We start from the raw sequence: 21623 nt of genomic DNA on the forward strand, positions 1-21623 counted from the left end.
TTATAATCCATAAACTTGATACCATTAAGAATGTTTTTCACAACTAAATTGATAGCAAGTTCTTTCAAACTTTTTTTTTAAATACCTGTCTATGAAATCATAAGTCTGGTATAAAATAAAGAAATAACATTGGATTTTCCCATGGGTCACCATATTCAACGGTAACAATTTTACGGCACCGGGTGCGAATTATTTCGACAAGTAATGTCTTTTCAGTGAATCTCAATGCCATAATATTGAAAATCAAAACATAAAAGAAACTTTGAAGAGCTGATATTATCAAAAAGAACCAAAAGTTTTGCCAAGCCTAGACAAGTGAACAGTAGTTGCAAATCCAAATAGTTACTAGATCAATGCGTCGATTGAACCGATGTCTATTATAAAAATTTAGCCATAAAGGTTGTCTCAAATATATAAATAAGTTCGCACAGAGTAATGGATTTACATTGTGGGTTATGCATAGCAGGAGACTAATCCATTGCAAGGCTTTGACTGCATGCGGTTCCCTCATGTCTTGTTTTTTTTAAATCTTATTTTGTACATTCTAAATGAATATACGATATTTGAACATTGGTAAACTGCTGTTGCCTCTGTTTTCAAGTTACCATCATTTTATTATTGAAGAAGTAACAATTACATTTGATGAATATTTGTATTCAGTGCGTTCAATTCTAAACGGCTAGTAGCTACTTTATTAGTTTTATGTTCAAGATTTTTAAAAAAATATTATGCAGAATGGGGTCGACAAAGCCAAAAAGGGGATATTCTTACGTTAAAGCTCAATCATGAAAATCTATGAACCTCGTTGCTAAAATTTATGGCTTCTCAAAGATATGGATATAAAATGAATTTTGAATATGCTGGTTTGCTTTAGTTAGATCATGATGAAATTTTCCCTAAAAAAACAGGTTCTCTAGCCTCCAAAGAAGTCCTAACGCTGTGACTAGAACATTTTTAAGTTAATGTGTGAAAGAATGCTTTTACATTATAAAGAGAAAAAGTTCTTCACTATAGCTTTCGAAAGTCAGAAAACTAGTCTCACTTTAAACAAGAATCCAATGATGTAATTTCTATCTGTACCATTAATACCAACAACCGCACACCCTAGTCTTTCAGTGCAGCAAGGCAAGTCCTGAATTATACTTTGAGAATGACTAAGATAGGTTTGCCACAAACTAATTTCATGGTCCATTTTGCTAGTTTTTCAACAATCTAATTGCATGGTCCATTTTGCTGGTATTTTACAAGTTTCAACAGATTTTTTATCTGCAATTAACGCTTCACTAAAACATTTCCTAAGTTCTTATTCACTATGGCTCATTTTGCTTATCGATTTAAGAAATCCTATCTTAATAATTTCTATGTTTCTATTATCAAATTATTTCAATTCATGAATTCCACCAACAACGATTGTGTAACTAACAACGACTTAGTAATATCAATTCTTTCTGTTTCTTCTTTGGTCCTCTTCTTTTCTCTTGGATAACATTGGTTCAAGGTCATTCCGACTAAATCTTTTTTTTCTATTTAACCGAATTCGAAAACATTTTTTCACTTCTATCGTTAGCTTTATACCTTTAACTTGAATTTGTTCTGAAAATGGTTCTAGAAACATCTAGAGAAAACTATCCGGCTTTCTAGCGTCCAGTATAGTGAAATTTCCATAGCAAGAATTTGGTCCAATGCACATAGCATTTGCACTCAACTTGACTTAAGAACCCCTTTTTTCATTTCTTATACTTTCATCCTAATAATAACATAAACGGTATCAATTTTACTGCACCAGATGCGTATTTCGACAGTAAATGTTTCTTCCATGACGATCGAAACCAAAATATGTAAAAATCCAAAACCTTAATAAATTATGTCTTTTCCGAGGAATACTCTTCTAGATGTTCTCCAGAATGACAGTGTTAGATAATTATAAATAATATTAGACATAGCAATAACATCTGATAGTAGTTGAAAAGCAATATTTGTGGTAATATTCAAAAATGGTACGCCGGACGCGCTTTCCCAGAGTCATTAAACGGTTTATTTCTTTCAGTTTCTGATGTGCATTTGACAACATAGATTTTACTGTTTTGTCTTCTGTTTGGGTCTACTTTCATTTTTTTGTTAACTTAACCCCATGTTATCTACAATAGACACTCTTTTAAACGGTTTCATCTTTGTTCATGTTTTTTTACACACCAGTCATGGTATAACGTAGGAAAGCTGAGCACATTTTGCACCTCATCTGCATGCAATACACACTCATGGGTACTAGTAATCTAACCGGACCATAGGTTAACATCAAGGTGTGGAGTCAAAATAGAAAAGAGTGCTCGAATTTTGTAAGTGGAAATCTGGTTAAATCTATGAGTTGCTTAAAACTTCTGTTAGAAAGACCGGGCCGATGCATAAATAAAACGTGGTATGACCTTTTCATCTTTCATGATAAAACGGCAACTAACCCTGAACTATTGTAAAATGTCTTTTTCAGGTACCCGTGAAAAGTATCATCGCTCTTTTTGTCAGGTCTGATTATTTTCAATATATTGATATATCTTGGTGATGCGGGATGTATGAATACGCAATCACGTCTAGTCGGAATGGGGCTGTAGAATTCGATGACTCGTGTAGTTTTTCCATATTGTTGTAGTGAAATCTGTGGGAAAAATACGCATTACGGCTTAAAAGAGATACAGAATCGCCCAATTTTCGAGGTTTTTGAGGTATTTTCACACTTAAATCTCCACTGTAAACGATTATTATACTAAAACAAAGTATGTTACCCTGTGATTATGTTAAAATGGGAATTTCTATTGCAATAAGCTATCTATTTCTAACAAAAGTGAAAACAATATCACTGACATAAAGTGAATTTTTATTCAAACAGTCAGAAAATTTGTAGCAAACTTAATATTTCTCGAATTTTATTACTTAATTTATGTAGCTGACAAAAATGTGTAACCAACCATTTACAGTTCATTGACCCGAAAAAGGCATAATCGTTGAAAAATTCGAGGAAAAGATACGAGCAGTGTCTTCCTAGAAGTGAAATTTGTGGTAGTATATAGGGTATAACCAATACTTTATGTGTGTAACATATGAGATTAAGTAACAACAGAATATGATTTTTTTTAATATAATAAGCTTGTCCGGGAGAATTGATAAAGATCATCTACGGGTTCCTTCATACATGGCTGCTCACTTTCAAGACTGGATAAAAACTATATTTTTATACCTTAAATATACCTGTTGGGTCGTCATTAAACATATAATTCCATGTGATTTTCTGTTAGTAATGCATGAATATTCACACCATTCTGTTGACTTACAAATATTTTTCATTAATTCACATTTGCTCCTACAGCTTCGGTGGACTCGTGTTAGTATGTTCGTCTAGGTTGCTGGATTAAGGATTATCGACCGGGTCAAACCAAAGACTTGAGAACATTTGTATTTGCGTTTCATTCACTAAGCGCTTAACATTTTTTAGTAGAAGCAAAGATTGTTCAAATCAAGGTCAGAATAATGTGTCTGGTTTAATACTTTGTGTCTTTCTGTGGACTATTACATTATATTAACTGAACTAGGACGTTAAAAAAACTATCTCAGCGAACAAAGCAAGGGTTTATGTTCATTTCACGTCAACATGTCCTCGTTCTGATATGCAAGACTTTTGCAATAATATGCACTGGATATTAAACACTAATCTACCAAACCTCTTACCATAAAACGCCACGCTTTCATTGTGATTTGTTCGGAACAGATAAGGACGTATCCATCCCAGGTCGTTGAGTTGATGCTGGGTTTCAAGCAGTAGCTTTTGATTTAAGAGCTTATCATGCAGATGAATCAAACACAAGTAATCAAAATAGTCATAAGAAAATAAAATTAAGTTTTCTTCGGATTAAAATAATATTTGCCGAATCTCGACAATTATAATGAGGGTTAAGAATCGCTTGTTTAAATTCTGTTTAACTATTGTCAATGAACATAATAACGATCAAATAGCAACAGAGAAAATTTGAAGTGTTTTCTCGACATATAAACTACCTGAGTATCAGTAAATTTTGCTCAACGGCATGATTGTTTACGAAATATTTAATAACTTGATATTATTTCTAAATATGTCATTGTGAGATTTTAATCAATTTAATTGTTGTAAGTCTCTTTATTTACATAAATTGTAGAATTAGAATTAAAATTCCACGTGTCTTTTTACAAGATGACAAGAATATAGAATTGGATACTATTTAATGAGAATAGATCGATGAGAACGGCATCAGATAAATAAAAAAAAAAAACAACTGAATAAATCCTCCGTGCTATCTCATCGATCGAACTTAAATCTTTACAGGACCATTGTCCTTCAAACCTTATTATTCAAAACATAAGTCTATCCGATTTAAAATAATTATAGTCTTTAAGTTTTATCTTTGATCGAATTTGCATATTATGTATACAATCTTTTATTTTTAACCGTGTTTATCTGGAAAATAGGTCTCAGATTACTATTACCACACGACAACCATAGGAGGCATTGTATTCTTTAATTTAGTTTAATTTGATGACACATTAAAAACATTTATTTTTGAATGACCATCAAAATATGGATATATACAAACGAAAATTTCTGCTGGAAATTGTGGTAAGTTTTTACTTATTCAGAAGTAATACTGAAATCAGTGTATAACGAAAACATGTGCAGATATTTTTAAAACAAGCGATTATTTCATCAAATGTTATATGTACTTTAAAAAAAATTTAAACAAAATTGAAAGATAAAGATTTACAAATAATAACAGTGGCGAAAAGCAGATATCTTATGTATATTTCTATGTAGTCTTCTGGTTTTATATGTTGGAAAAGTTTTAGTGAGGCCACCTTTTTAATCCATTCTTATGAATATCAATAAAGTCATATAAATCCTTCAGATATTCACAAGATATCAGATTTCAGATATCCGTAGTCATATTTTGTATGTCATGCAACATATTTGCTTCAAGCTTTCGTTCTTATATAATTCAAGCATAGAAAACTGGTGGAAAAAGACAATATTAAGTTAGTCTTATTTTGAGAACATGTCATTCGCATTTAGGTACTTGTACGAGTATACAAAAATATATTTTGATCTGCATGAGCTACCGACCGTGCGAGACCCTCATTGGTACATTGTAGTAGAGGTCGTTATACACTCCCCTAATTGTTGTGCATGTGCTGTTTTTAAAACGATGTTGATGTGCGTGAGAAATCTTTTTTGCAAAAGATGATGTTCATATTTGATATGACCAAAATCTATATTTTAGATTGGCCATTAGATCTAATAATTTTATATCAAATTTGGCATCTTTATAACGTCATAGTGACATCACATATAACATAGATCAAACTATTCATTTATCAATTAAATTAACATAATTAACAGGATTTAGAAAGGCTTACACGTATTACTAAGCGGGAATGGATTAATTAATTCGTATTGAATTATAAATTAAAAGTCCGATTCAGACAAGGTCGTGTTTTTCTCAGACTTTTTATGGCGTCTTTACACTAAATCCGTTGACTATGCGCTGATTGGTGTTTTAGTCTGGGATACATGATTTATTTATTAGTTGTAATTGACTTTGAACTAGCTTTCAGTAACTGTGAGTACTCTTTAATCGATACTTTGTGTCGATCTGATGAAAAAAGCCTTTTTCAACTGATTTTTACAGTTTGTTCTTCATATGTGCTGTTTCATTACTGTCCCATGTTAGGGGCAGATTGAGAACTCGAAAACTTGTAAAAAGTATGTGTCTGTCCCAAGTCAGAAGCATGTAATTCAGTGGTTAGATGCTGTCTGTCATAATCTTATCCTTTATTGTTTTGTAATAAAGCAGGCTGTTGGTTTTATCGTTTCACATTTTGTCATGTCGGGGCCTTTTATATCTGACTATACGGTATGGGTTATGCTCATTGTTGATGGCCGATTGACGATCATAACACTACTGCTTATTTTCATATTGTAGAAAATAGAATTTATTTACATATGCTATAAAGTCATAGTCAAATATTTAGTAGTCTGGGTAGTAACGACTTTACATAACTGCTTGAAGAATCATTGCAAGCTAAAGGTTAAAATGAGACGCGCAAGGGAAGGTTATGTATGCTTTTAGTAAATGTATGATACATTGACATTTATTTTTATTAAAGAAAAATGAGCACTATACTATAGTCGTTGCTTCAGTATCTACTCTGTACAATAAAGGGCAACATACGTTGTGTTTTATTGGCTATAGATAGTGACAAATGACAGTCGTTTAATGCACATCGGAATTTATATATACATTTTTTACTCGGCCTAACTGTGTTTTCTGTCATTCGTTAGCACCGTTACTTGTGCACTTTATCTTTGTATAGAAAACCACATGCAATATGTACACTGTGTTTTAAAGGTATACTTCTTTATAATTAATGACGAATCTAACATTACCACAAGGATCTACCGTCATATTTATCATTTCAGTTCGCATGAAATCGAATTTTTCGTCTGAGACGTCCAATTATGATATTGATATCAGATAAAAATGTAGATTGTGGTAATAAAAGTGAACATCAATATACAATATTAAATACCGTCATGTTGACAGTTTCAATTCTTTTATTAAAAATCTAGATTTATTTTACAATAATGAAGATTGAAGTTTACTTAGTTATTCCGGCATGTACTTAGGCCATTTTAAACGATATACATATATGAAAGACCTTCTAAAAGACTAACCTTGTATGGTGTAGCGCTTTATTTAAACAGTTCATAAGCATATTTGTCTAATAAGAGGATCAACTATTGCTAGGTTTTACTGAAAATTGTTGGGTGGGATGTGAACTTAAGTCCACTGAAATTTTTATTTGGATTTACCGGAGGGTAAATATAGTCGAGTAAACAGTGAAACCGTAAAATCATAATTTTATAAAAATACATTCGTATAAATATTTAGTTTGTCTTTGTGTTATAAGAAACATGAATTAAGAAGACTTTTGATTTTAAAAGTAAACATACAGTTCTTTTAAACCAGTAATTATACAATGGAAAAGGTTCATTATAATATACTGTTCAGTCTATTTTAGACGTCGCATGATGATGACTTCAATGAATTGCAGGAATACATATTCTTTTTCAAATTGTGAAACAAAATTGTATTTTTAGGATTAATTCTAAATGAAATTTAAAATATGCTTCGTGCTGTTGTCCTTTATAAGTCGTAACACTCTTTTAGAGTTTATTAAGCTACGAGAGAAATCTTAAGTGCATTGACAATATTTTTTCTTGTATACGAAAGAATTTATCGACATACGACAGTAGCGTACCTTTAAAACCCCGTGTAGTTATTAGATCTGCATGGTTATTGTTTTGTGTGAAATTTAAAAGTCATGATTTCTAGAAGACATCGGTAAGCTAAACACTGGAATGAAATATATTTCACTTTTAATGATTTCAATTACTCCATAAAGTTTTATAATTATGTGCATTTAATAACTTTGTTGTGAATTGAAAAGGATTTATAGTTTAAAATGTAGACCAGAAATAAACAGGATATATCTTTAATCGTAAGTAGTGTAATTATAATACATATATAGTCTGCTGCTGGAAAAGACAAATTGGTCGCAAATACTGAATGAATTTGGATATGCGTTTTAGTATGTTATAAGTCGAATATAAGAATTTGAGTCAAATCGATGAACATGAATTTGACAGCTTATGCCCCTTTTATCATTGAGAAATGAATCCTATTTGGATAATACATGTAATGTGATTACGAGATTTCATAAATAACTTTGATAGATTTCTCGAGATATGTAATTTGATATGATACATGTAGTGGTCTTTTTAATCAAATGACGATGTTTCTAGAGGGGGCAAGGGGGTTCCAATAACAGCAAAACAGTGAATTGATTTGGCTTAAAACAGATAACAAGGAATTGAAAAGGGACAAAAACAGTTAACAGTTAATGAAATATTAAAATCAGTCCGGTCCAGGACCAATCCAATAGATCTTATTATATAACTTGTTGTATGGACCTATACCTAGGCCTTAACAGAGACATATACATACATTTTAATTATGATCCTCATCATGTATCCTGACCATATGTTTTTCTTTTTGTTATACATGTATTAATAATTGAATAGATTTGAATTTAATATGTACGCATGCGGATACAAGGAACATTATCCCCATATATATGTTAAATTCAAATTCGAACAATTCTTAATATCAAGAAAAAGGAAAACATATGACTAGGGATACAGTGGAGATCACTTCTAACCTCTCATTAGAACTGTCAGAATAATCTGTCATAGAACTGTTCTAGAACAGTTCTACCTAGAACAGTTCTACCCTAGAACTATTCTAAGTAGAACTGTCAGGATCAGTTCTAGGGTAGAACTGTCTAAAACTGTTCTAGGTAGAACTGTCCAAATCAGTTCTAGTCGTAGAACTGTCAGCAGAACTGACCAAATCAGTTCTAACCGTAGAACTGTCAGCAGAACTGACCAAATCAGTTCTAACCGTAAAACTGTCAGCAGAACTGTCTAAAACTGTTCTAGCCGTAGAACTGACCAAACCTGTCAGGATTGTAGAACAGTTCTAAATGACGTCACTGAATGTTAAAACAGTGCTGTGATGATAATTTTTTAATATGTATTATATTCTTTTGACTTATAGATATTCAAGACAAAGAGTTCTTAAAACTGTTCTATGGATAGAACTGACTAAATTAATTCTAGTCGTAGAACTGACCAAAGCAGTTCTAATCGTAGAACTGTTCTAGTCGTAGAACTGTTCTAGCCGTAGAACTGTTCTAGTCGTAGAACTGACCAAAGATTTGGTCAGTTCTAGGTAGAACTGTCTAAAACTGTTCTAGGGTAGAACTGTCAGGATCAGTTCTAGGGTAGAACTGTCAGGATCAGTTCTAGGTAGAACTGTCTAAATCAGTTCTAGGTAGAACTGACCAAATCAGTTCTAGGTTAGAATTGTTCTAGCTAGAACTGTCTAAAAGGTGTCAGGATGACAGTTCTACATACTGTCTTAGAACAGTTCTCCTGACAGATTCTGACAGATTTTATGAGACGTTAGAGGTGATCTCCACTGTACCTGAAGAGGATAGGCCATACGACCTTAACTGAAACATCTTTTATACATGTTGTGTACAAGTCATCATTTTGTACAAATTATGACTTGTACAAATTATAATTTGTACTTTGACTTTGTACGAATTGTAATTTGTACAAAAACTTGTACAATAATTTATAGTATGAATGTTGAATTTTTCTGAACAAAATTACTAGCTTCTGTTTTTGTTAAAGTAATATTTTAAAATCAAGGGCATTTGATAGATCAATTTTTGTGGTTTGTTTTTTTTTCTTTCTTAATTTTCCGAGAAAATGAAGCCAGTGACGCCTTATATTAATTTTGATTTTTAGAACTTTTTTTTTCTGATAAGCAATTTATAGTATGGATTTTGTAAAAAACATTGATGACCACATAATAAACTTTAGTTACATGTACACTTAATTCTGATAATATAACAGAAATTGGCCCGAGTGATAATCTGGATGACACCAAGTAAAACACCAATCTTGCATCTTATGTGAAATTATTGACTATGGAGAATTTGGGTACCGCATCGGAACAGCTGTTGGATTTATAAAAGGACATTTTTCGAGAAATTAAATTGAAGCGGTTAGACACATCTTTATTTGCAACAACGATTTCTGAGCTTCAACTTGCGCTATGTGAAGCAGTCAAAAAGCTTTCATAAAACTGGTGGTCAGGATTCTTTTTCATGTAAATGCAAAGAGGGGGAGTAGCACTTCTAGATGTAAATTCTAAAAGGAAAATATGTTGTGTAATTCTCAAGCCATAGTTAACTCACATGCTCAAACAAATGATACAGAACTATTTTTGTATTTTGTAAATAAGTATTAAAGAATATGTGGTATGATTGCCAATGAGAGAACTCTCCAAAAGAGACCAAATGACACAGAAATTAACACCTATAGGCCATCATACAGCCTTCAACAATGAGCAAACCCAAACGGCATAGTCAGCTATAAAGGCCCTGGAATGACAAATGTAAAACAATTCAAACGAGAAAACTAACAGCCTAATTTATCTACAAAATTAATGAACTAAAAAATATGTAACACAGCAACAAACGACAACCACTGAATTACAGGCTCCTGACTTGGGAAAGGTACATACAGAGTGTGGTGATGTTAAACATGTTAGTAGGCGCTCAACTCTCCCCTTTCCTGAAGGGACAGTGGTTTAAATGAACAACACAAGGTTTATTATTTGGTCATTGAATGAAAATTTTATAGTTTTTTTATAACAAAAGCAATGCTATAAGTTATTATACAAGTTATAAGTGAATTTTAGTCACTTTTTGTACAAATTACAACTTGTACAAAAATGTGTACAAAGTCAAAATACAAATTATAATTTGTACACATTTTTTTTGTGTGCAAAATGTCATCTAAACACATGTTCACAGACAAAATGCTAACATTCCATTTCAATAACAGTTAACAGCAAATGCATTTTCACAATAACAGATAACAAAAAAAAAATAATAGTCCTATAACGGCTAACAAGGAATAGAACAATAACAGCTAACAGCAAATATAATTTCAGAATACAAATAACAAAGAATTAAATTGCCCCATAACAGCATAACAGTTAAACCCCTTGCCCCCTTTCTTTACTGTTTCTTTTCCTTTGTTTGATTACAAGGGGTTTTAGGGATGGCAGTTATAATAATGAATATCATATAGTGATCCGTACTACATGCAATATTTTTTTCTGAATACTTCTGATTCATTCTGAAGAAAGAAAAAAAAAACAGTGTATCTTGTACTGAGACAATTTTTTATGTGAGCAGGTTTCTTTTAGCAAATACCTTAAAGTTCCTCGTTCCATTTTTAACCATGTACAGTTACTATTGTCATATACCCGTGTTGAAAAGATATTACAATATACATAAGGTCAAACAAGAAACAAATCATCCAAAAATGTACCTTTCTGCATGCTGTATATTGGTATTGAATTTTAAAAGCAGTTTTTGTCAGATTACTCAACTTATCATAGACCTGGCATTTCTAAGCCTTATAATAAAGGTATTTAGTTCCAAGGTCATAAGACAAATAAAAAATCTGAAGTTCAAATTATAATTGTTAAAATCTGAAAAAACAGAAAATACAAAAGTATTAATCTCGCAAGTCCCCCAGGTGTTATGGCCCAGAAACGCTCCCACTTTGTATGTCATTTAAAACTCCTCATTATCAATGTTTCCGAGGCAGAAGTTCAAAACACGACACAGCTATTCAATCCACAAACAGTGGCGGATCCAGAGGGGGGCGTAGAGGGCGTACGCCCCCCCTTTGCTTGCACATTTTTTTTTTTTGTAAAATGATTAATCAGACTAGACTTCGCGAACTTTGCCATTTCCCGTGTATTTAATTTTTATGCGACAATTCTTTACTTATAAAGATATTTTTCGCTCGTATTTACTGTAATATTTTATTGATTATGTCAAAGTCATGTGATTCGCTACGGTGGAGTTGACCAGTACGTCGAAAAAACGTCACTCAGTCATTTTGAAATTCAAATTACAGTAACACATTGCTTAGGCTGAGGATGACAAGCATGACGCCTTCAAAGCGACAAAGTATTGAGCAAGAACGTATTGACTTCTCTTTCACAATTCCACCCAACAGAAAGTAATACTCTATTACACTCTCATGAAAAAAAAGTTCCACAGCAATATTATTTACCAACGAAAAACATGTTTAACCCCACACGCCCAAGCCCATTAATACCATTGCTGAATAGTGATCCCCAGTCAGTAAGCTCTAGCTATAGATTTAAAGTCTATGGTACGGACCATTTGATTTGAGGGGTTAGTCTGAGATATTTTAGAGAAAAAATTCTGACCCTGATTTTTGCCTTAAACAAACATTCTGGCCGTATCTGGATTGGAAACAATAATCTTGTCCACTTTTTTGCCATTAGAAAAAAATATTTTCAACAAAATTATTTAGCATTAAATGAACATGATGAATAAAAACGGGCGTAATTTTTTTTTTTGGGGGGGTGCATGTGAATCCCATATCTGACCGGAATGTCTGTTTCGCCGAACTGATATACTGAATACTTTTTTCAAGGCCCGATTGCAACCTGCCTGCTGGATGCATGTGGCCTATATGTCTCCATGTGTCGACCGTCATTCACAACTTCATTGTCATTTCCGACTCATTCGTAGCCTTTGGTTGATTTGTAACCCCTCACTTCCCTTGTTGGTTGAAACATTTCAACCAAACATTTGAATAAAAATTGCTTGTTTGTCTTTCTTCGTGTCGGTCGTATTGTAAATTTCATTGAATAGCCGTATATCTTGTTTACAACAAGAAATCTGTGAGGTTATGTTTACTAACCATACAACAAACGAGAATTTTCCATGTCCATTTTTTACTGACAAATCCCACATCAAATATATTAATTAGTACATAGCTTTGGATCCATCCAATCATTTTTATAATAGACAATTAATGGAGAGAATACGGCATCAAAAATGCCCCTACACTTTAACTTTAAAATGCATTTTACACTTATTTTATGTTTTTTAGCCAAAAAAAGGTCAAACAATTTTTTCGCCTCGCTCCGCTCGGCCAACTAAAATACTACGCCCCCCCTTTCCAAAATCCTGGATCCGCCTCTGACAAAGACCCTAAACACTTTCCAAATTCGATTTTAGACAGGCCTGTTAATGCTTGTAATTGAATGTGTGACATTACAAAAACTCTGATCGTGTAGCAAACTACAACAATTCATTTAATTACTAGTATACGTGTATTTGAGTTTATATTTGTGAATGAGAAAATATTTCGCTTACTAACGTTTCTGGACTAGAATATGGTAAAGTCGCGTGAATATAGACTACACTAGATAAATACAATAAGCTGCATCCAAAAGGTAGCAGTTTGCTCCGGGCAGAACAACCTTTACTCGTGCTACATAAATGTAAATGACTGGAGTAGTAAATACCTTTTTCAAAGTCTTAATATTGTTATTTAATAAATATAAATAACATGACCTATTCTGGCTTTACTGTGACATATAATTTGTTGATAAAGTTTTCGTAAATTAAATTCTATTTTTTTTTTGTATTTGTTTTGATTTTTCAATCTATTTTGTTGTTGTCTTCTTAGCTGTTAAATATTAGAAGTTTCAATGTTCGTTTTTTCTAGCTCATTGTCCATATATTTTCATTATTGATTAAATCACTAGAAGATCTCGTTTGATAAGATCCCGTTCACTGTTTGAATTTTGATATAGTGCCCTGCGTTAAACTTAATATTAATCGGATATTGATTTGATAAATATGATTATATTTATTGGTTTCGAATAAAAGGGAGGTCAAATCAATGGCTAAATCTTGAAATCTTGAATCTTGAAACTTTTAACTATGTCAGTCTAATATCTAAATCAAATTCATTGATTGCCGTTGTTTGTTTTCATTTACTGTCGATTATAATATAATACTTCCATGGTTGAACAGTGTTGTATATTATGTAATATATGTTGTTAATTTTGACATAGCATGTCTACGCTTTTGCAATAAAGATGCATCCATTCATTCATTCAATAAAGGATATTTTCTTAAAGTTCATGTAAATAATTAAGATGCAACGTACCATTAATGAGACAGCAACATAGAAAAAACCCAAAGACATCCACAGACCGAATTACTTGTACCTACTAATTGGGTAATGTTCTGAAAAAAAAAGAGAGAGAAAAGAGAAGAAAAAACGGTGGTGATTTGTCCACTTGAAGATCAATGATAACCAATGTTAAATGCAGTTTATACATAGATATAAGAAGATGTGGTATGAGTGCCAATGAGACAACTCTCCATTTAGAACTCTCCATTCCATTCCATGTACATTTAATTTAGTTTTCATTCGATCTACTCCTTTTGCTTTATTATCAATGTTTATCTGTCATGGTACAATACATATTTGTATACATTGGATTAAATTGATAATCAAGACAATCCTTGAGAAATAAAGAACTTATTTAAGGGAGATATCCATACAAAATGTAATAGAAATATGTTTAACCCCTAATTTATAAGTCAATTTGTCGCCATTTATTGTTATTCATTATCCATTATTGTGTAATATTAAAGTTTTTATTGCTTAATTTAAATCTTGTCGTAATGTTGTTTTTGGCATTTGATATAAAGTGGTCCCAGATTGTACTCTTTGTTTACTAGGTTTTTAATTCCTTTAATTCGTTAAAATATCTGTCGGGAATTACGCACTGATCATGTACGGGTATTTATTTCATTTCAGTGTTGGACCTTTTATACAAATATGTAAGCCTGGTTGACTTTTTGATGTAGTATGATTTTAAATGATTTTTACATTTTTTAGAGCCTTAATTCAGAAGTTTAAAAATAGTAATTGATGATTAACAAAATGAATTTTTATGCTGGGTGAATTTCAGTGTCGAACAGCCGTACAACAAAAATCATTGAAAAGGATACTTGAAAAGTTAACAAAAAATGATTGACCGTTCCAAAGCAATAAAATCTGAATACAAAATGTCATTATATACAGAGATTTTATTTTTTACAAATTTAGAAATGTTGGACCTTAATTAAAGGGGCATTAACTGTCAAGTTCATGTTCACCGATTTGACTCAAATTCTCAAATTTGATTTATAACATACTAAAACGTATATCCAAATTACAATAAGTCTGAAATAAAGACGCCGTCTAATTAACCATCGAGATGACATCCGAAGACTGCCGACGGTCACATATCCCGATATAAACATAAACATAAATATAAATAGATAGCGACCTCGTGCAATTTGACCTTTCTAGGTCTGTTTGATTTTATGTTATAGGTTAAAAAAAAAAGCTAATCATCGTTTTTACCTTATAAGAATTATTTTTTTGTGGATCGAATCAGTCAACGAAATGGTACTCCTTTGTTTCACTTTCAATGTTGACATTCTTTTCCTTTTAATTGCTTAACACGACTAATACATGCGTTACAAATCTCTAGCTAATGGGTTAAATTGAAGGTCGTATGAATACGGATTCAATGAGGTCGAATTATTCACTTGCAAGTGAATAATTCATCAGCGATGTTTCTTTGCTAATTTTGACAAATCATATTCTATTTTTTTTTTATCATATCTCGTTGCGAATGCCCCTTTAAAAGTTTCGAGTAATCTTAGTATTTTATATCAAATCCCACATTCTCCGGTAATATTTATTGAATTGATCATAGACAAACAGCTGCAATTATCAATGTATCCCAGTTATTCTCGTTTTTTGGAATTTGATCGCTTCAATACAATCTTTTGCAGTTTCGGCTTTTGTGTTTAAAACTTTTATAAGCTCAATGTTTATCATGTATTGGACTTTATCATTTATTTCGCAATACATAATCTGAGATTATTCTTTATCCGTATATCATAAAGACAAGAAAGTTTTGCTTTCAATAAAGTTGCTTCGAGTGTTTTGTGAACATTTAAAAGTACCTTTACTTTTCAATTATGACTCCAAGATCAATCAGCTTTAGGATATAACTGTATCAAAACAGTATTGAAACAAAATTTACTGATAGAGTTGTCGCTCTTTACATGCTACAAGAAGACCGACTCCTTATTGATATTCATGAGTTTCTATGTTTGTATCATAGTGTTATTGTATTTGATTAAAAAATCCAGAATTTAACTTTTAAAACCAAATATCTGATATTTATGAAAGACTTTTTTCACAAAAATTATCGTACCTTAAAATCACATGTAATTACGACCGATTTAGAATAAATTATTTAGCACAGTTGATTGCTCTATCCCTCCATTACAAATACATGTCATATTTAGCACAGCTCATTGCTCTACCCCTCCATTAGAAAAAAATGTCATGTTTAGTACAATCATTGGCCGGTCCTTCCATGAGAAAAAAATGTCAATCTCTTTTCCGTCACTCATATTGCATGATGATTATTAGCTAATGATAAACATGAAATAAATATGACTAATTCTTAGGAAATAAGACAAGAATCTGAAATGACGACTATAACAAAAAAAATTCTGAGCCTTTTTCTTTTTCGTACATGCTACAATGTATATAAGAAATCAAAATGTAATAAATATTGTTTTGTTTCAGGAGGCAACACTTTGTTGATATATTAATACAAACATATTTTTCTACAATGAAGAAAGTGAATGGTATAACAAGGATTTTTTGAACGATAAAAGTGAAATAAACAGATATTCAGAATTAACCATTTGTGCGAGTACAACTAGTTTTTGAAGTATGGCTTCAGTTGTTGAAAATTTAATCTACCTGATTCAGGAACATCCAACAAAACGAAATGAATCAGAAATATCTTCTGTCATTCCATGGCTTAGAAAGAGGAGTAAAATGTTATCTTCACAGAATGATGGTATGTAGATGTACATTTTTTCTAAGCTAAGTATTTATTTCATACATTTGAATTTCATTCATTTCCATTTTGAAAATGATCTCTAGATACGCGATAGAGTTATCCCTCATTACATGCTACAAGAAGACCGACTCCTTATTTAATAATAATGTAGTCATTGTGAATAGATGTATTAAATACTATCATAGTGTTATTGTATTTGTTTTGTTTTTGTTTTACACATCTAATAGTATACTGGGCCCTTTAATTACGAAATTCATAATTTGAATTTTAAAAAGGTACCCTTGTGTTTGTTAATCTTTGTTTTTTCGGGAAGGAAGGGAGTAAGCATAACCCAGTTGAAGTTATATGTGGCTTCTTATACTTGTACTTTGATAAACAAAACATATTTAGTCATGATGATAACAAAAAGAAAAACAACCTAAAACTGACTATTTGTTAATTATAATGGGTGTTCAAAACCTGATATGATACAATTTTATAAGTAACAGAATGGACTCTCACATATTAAACCTATACAAAACTCGATAATTATGATAATAACAAATTTTGTTGATCATATACACGTACTGTTAAAATCAGGACATTGTACAATATAGGTCTACGATCAATTAGAATTGTCATCCATTTAAATCTCCTTAAAAATGATTGAAATCGGAAAATATTAGCTCAGCTGTGGTATATAGTTTTGGAAACAATTAGCAGATTATTATGAGCTACATATCTTTATAGTAACCACTATCAAACTCATTACTTTGTTAATTCCTAGAATTGACATTTTAATTGATTTTAATTATTGAAATTTAAAAACAAAAATCAGCATGTTTCTTCGATTCTAAACATCTTAAATAAAAAGGCCGCATTATGTACTTTACTCCTTTATAATTTTACTTCATGATTATATTGATTTTTTAAAGAAAGTTTATATTTAAAAACTATTTACAGTCTCGGAGTTCGATATTAAAAGATCTAAATAAATGTTAACCGACTGGTCCTGAAACAAAAGTTGGTACTGTTTTATGTAGACCGGTAGTAGATATATATAAATACCTATAATATTGAGTATCATACTATTTACACCATACATACAATACAAGAGAAACAATGTAAACAATTTCCACCAGGACAATCTCCTTACTTTATATTTATATTGGAACTAATTTTACTTGGTTTGATATCAGTATGCAATGTTGAGGATTTACAATTACCCACTAAGTAATGTTATAACAATCTGTTTCAGTCATTTTCATGTCCAACATTTTTTCATACATCGACTTTTTTTCATGAACATACTACCTGATGAAGGTTAATCCAAAAAAGGCACAGAGGACACAGTCAGTTGTTGATTAGTTTTTTGTTATTCTAAGTTATGAATGCCATCATTGTTAAAATCGAAATTGACATTATCACTACAAAGAAAGCATATGAGGTTAAGTTATTAATTTCAAAGGAACCATGCACGAATTTCCCATGGAAAATTATTTTAGGCTAAACACAAGCCATACATTTTCGAAAAAGTTAGTTGTACAATTAAAAGATCAACACTCATCGCTGCTGTTAAGAGGATAGCCTTGTTTCTGTTTGATATATTGAACATTTTCTGACTTTAGAAGAAATTTAATACGCATACTATGTTAAAGAAAATATGTTTAGGAAATGTATTAATCAGCGTGAACTGAATTTTTATTAATTTAAGTTGTAAGTCTTGCTATTTCTATCAAGTTCTTTTGAAAAAATTTAATGAAAGACAAGGTTTAAAGTTCAAAATTTAATTTAAATTGTAAAGATGCCTACGGTGTTTAATGACAGAGGAAAGACTTTTATAAACATACATTTTAATGTATTCATTTAAATTATCGGTGTCAAACTTAATAAATACTAGAAGAAATCTTGTCGATATATTTTGGCATTTTTAATTATCTGAATTCTTTACACAAGGATTTTATATTCAGACATAAAAAGCTATGGACTTTGAATAAACCGATCACTCTCGCATAAAACAATAATTGTATGGTAAAGTATGAAAAAAAAAATGTGCGTAGCATCTGCCTTTATCATTTAAGGTTCTCACAAGGTATTAGATAGTATAAAATTTCCAGACCTTTTGAGTATATGATTCGACTAAGGGAAGTAAAATAATTTAAATTTGAGAATTCAAATATTGATAGTGAACCATCTATTGAAATTTGATATTGCAGAGACTAGAGACTTCTTGCTTAGGCTTTCGTGTAGAAAAAAGACGTTGCGTCAATCTGAAAGTAATCCAAGGCGACATAATAGCTTGTGCTTTATATTTTGCCACTTGGACTTTTCTAAACTTTCTGATAAGGAAGTTTAAGCATGAACGACATTATAAAACAGAAGCTACGTTGGAAAGAACAATTGACTGTTCAAGATTCACGAATTCACAATCTCGTCCTATTGTAGTGGTTACATTCATGGCTAAGGCTAATGAAAAGTGCAGATGCATTGTAAACAACCCCTTGTTTCATCTCCTCTTGAATACCTGTTCTCTGTGTCTTGATCTTCGGATACATAGAATATTTCTGTACTTACAGAAAACATTGAAACGGAAATTTAGTGTTTATCATGTAGTAAACATTTTCCATTTCTCCAGTTTAATACTTAAAGGGTTTTCAATTATTTTCAAAAACGTTTGTTACTATTATATATTATGTAATGTTTATCATGTTGGTTATGATTCAGGATACAAATGAAACTGATCCTAAATAACAGTTAAATAACAAGGTTTTCTTTCAAGATTTTGATGACTTGTGACACGTAAGATTTTTTAACTGCATTATTGCTATTTACTTAAAAAAATCTTCCCTTTGGAAACCGTTTAGCGGGTTAAAACGAATTTTGAAGGATTGTTCCTTGAGCGGTACAGAAAAAAAAGTGTTTACGATGCCCAGTTGCAAAACTTTACTAGAAATCACTTAAGAAATATCGATTAGATATATACTGATACTTTTTTTTACCAAGATCTATTTCTGTGGAATCTTATACATACACTTATAAAAAAAATTATTGCTGTGTATACATCGTATATTTTATGTGTAGACTTTTTTTTGTTGTCTTTTTGGTCGTTTTTCGTCAAGGCGTAGTCAGTTTGTCTTCTACTTATTAGTTTGAATATATCTTTGGTATCTTTCGCCTCTCTTTTACATTTGTGAAAGGGATGGTTAAATTAATAATATCGTGTTTCATGTTTGTATCTCGAGCTCCAGTGCGGCTCCCTGTTATCCTAGTACAGGTCATACGTTGACCTGTAATTGTTTGCATCTATATCCTTTGGTTTGTGGATAGTTTCCTTCACACTTTCTTTTTAATATACTGTAAGTAACATTGAAAACTAAAGTTTATAAGTCATTTTTTTTAATATTGTTACCATGCATTTGATATTGTGACGTTATCTAGCTAACAGAGCTACCACAGAAGCAATTTTAGTTAAGAAAAATAAAAAATAGTATAATTGCATTTTATTGAGGTCATTCATGAAGCATACATATCTGGTCTACTTTTTGTTCGTTGTTGTTTGTCTTTGTTTTTTGCTTTAGATGAGTTGGATTTAAAACCCACAAGATGTGAACAATTACAGTTCACTGAACGGCCTTCAACAATGAACAAATCTCATACCGGAGAATGAGCTATAAAAGTGCCCGGCATAACAAAATTTTAAATATTTTAATAAAATAAAATTCAAAATAAAAACAAACGGCCTGGTTTGAATATGAACAAACGAATATAAATATGAAGAACATCGATCAACGACAACTATAAGATAACCCGTTCCTGGCTTTGGGCATGCATATAAAGAATAAGGCAGGGTTAACATGTTTGTGAGTGGTCAACCCTCATCTAACCTGGGACATGGTGTAACAAAATAAGATCAAACTGTAAAAAATAGCTGGAAAGGGATTGACTCATCAGATAGGTACTAAGGCACAAACAGACAAATTTTAAAGTCACAAAGTACCGATCGAAGAGTATTCGCAGCGGTTACTGAATGCTAGTTCAAAACTCAATTTCAAATAATACTGGATCCTTCGTGTCAGTGTGGGTCTAATATTGAGGATGTTCATCATTTTCTTTTAGTTTGCCCAAAATACACTACATGTAGAGAAATTTTACTTAACAATCTTAATTGGCTTACTGAAAACTTTATTATAGATACTAAACTATTAACTTGCGGAGATCTTGAACTTTCGAATGAACAAAATCTCCTAATTTTCAAACATGTTCAAGATTTTGTTAAAAGGTCTAGCAGATTTCTAGTACCTTCATAAAATATTATTGCTACCGGCACGGATGATCATCACCATCAAACCTAAGTCAACATCACAGAAAATATCATTTGCTTCTTTTTCTTTTCCTCCTTTTCCATTCTTCTTGTTCTTTTTTTCTTTTTATTTATAGTTCGTATAATATTTAATGAATTTGTTAGCTTTACATGCATGCTCATAATGTTATTATTGTATATATACTTGTATTGTAATATGGGGAAGACTTCATAAGTATGATTTACTTGTGTCTCATCCATTTTGCTGATATTTAGCAAATAAAATATGTTTAAACTTTAAACTAATACATGTAAATAAACCATGTTATTCCAGACTAAATTATCAATTAGGACACCTCCAACGGATTTAGTGAAAGTGATCACAAAGTGTTTGGAAAAAATCATTACGTGAAATGCCAAAATATAGGAATTCTATAAATGGTTCCCTCCGTAAAATATTAGGTATGCCTTCGGAATATACAAATATTATCAAACGTGTCGAATAACGACCGGGTAGCAGTCTAGTGTAATACATACTCACGCTCAACTTTTCGTAAATTGTAGAAAAGACATTTGTTTGAAACTACCCCTCTTCATGAGCTCTCAACATTCTTCATTTAGCCTCCCTTTGTAATGTTCAAATGTTTTGAGAAGAATATCTGTCATATTTTAAGTAACCTTCTGATTTGACATGACACATTTTATTTCAGCTGTCCTTACGGATATAGTTAAGCACTGTGAACATCAGGTAAATGAACGTGATGACGTCATTATTCGCCAAGGAGAACGTGGAGACAGGTAATTTTTTTACTTTTTACTCAGAAATTCATATAACATGT

The 21623-nt window shown here is 31.4% G+C and overlaps 1 protein-coding gene across 7 annotated transcripts in view; it reads left to right on the forward strand.

Annotated features, from left to right (window-relative positions):
• Positions 1–4495: 4495 nt before the first annotated feature.
• Positions 4496–21623, forward strand: part of LOC127728374 (uncharacterized) — a 36106-nt gene continuing 18978 nt past the window's right edge. For 6 of the 7 annotated variants that reach the window (XM_052235712.1, XM_052235714.1, XM_052235715.1 and 3 more), the window contains exons 1-3: positions 4496–4639; positions 16223–16502; positions 21495–21582. In XM_052235712.1, the coding sequence (XP_052091672.1) occupies positions 16373–16502; positions 21495–21582 (218 nt within the window). In that variant the 5' untranslated portion in view covers positions 4496–4639; positions 16223–16372. Of the gene's footprint in view, positions 4640–7559; positions 7579–16222; positions 16503–21494; positions 21583–21623 lie in introns of those variants that run through there. The other variant, XM_052235713.1, reaches the window with a different exon arrangement.

This window comes from Mytilus californianus, unplaced genomic scaffold (assembly GCF_021869535.1).
Source record: "Mytilus californianus isolate M0D057914Y unplaced genomic scaffold, xbMytCali1.0.p SCAF_2, whole genome shotgun sequence".
Taxonomy (NCBI): domain Eukaryota; kingdom Metazoa; phylum Mollusca; class Bivalvia; order Mytilida; family Mytilidae; genus Mytilus; species Mytilus californianus.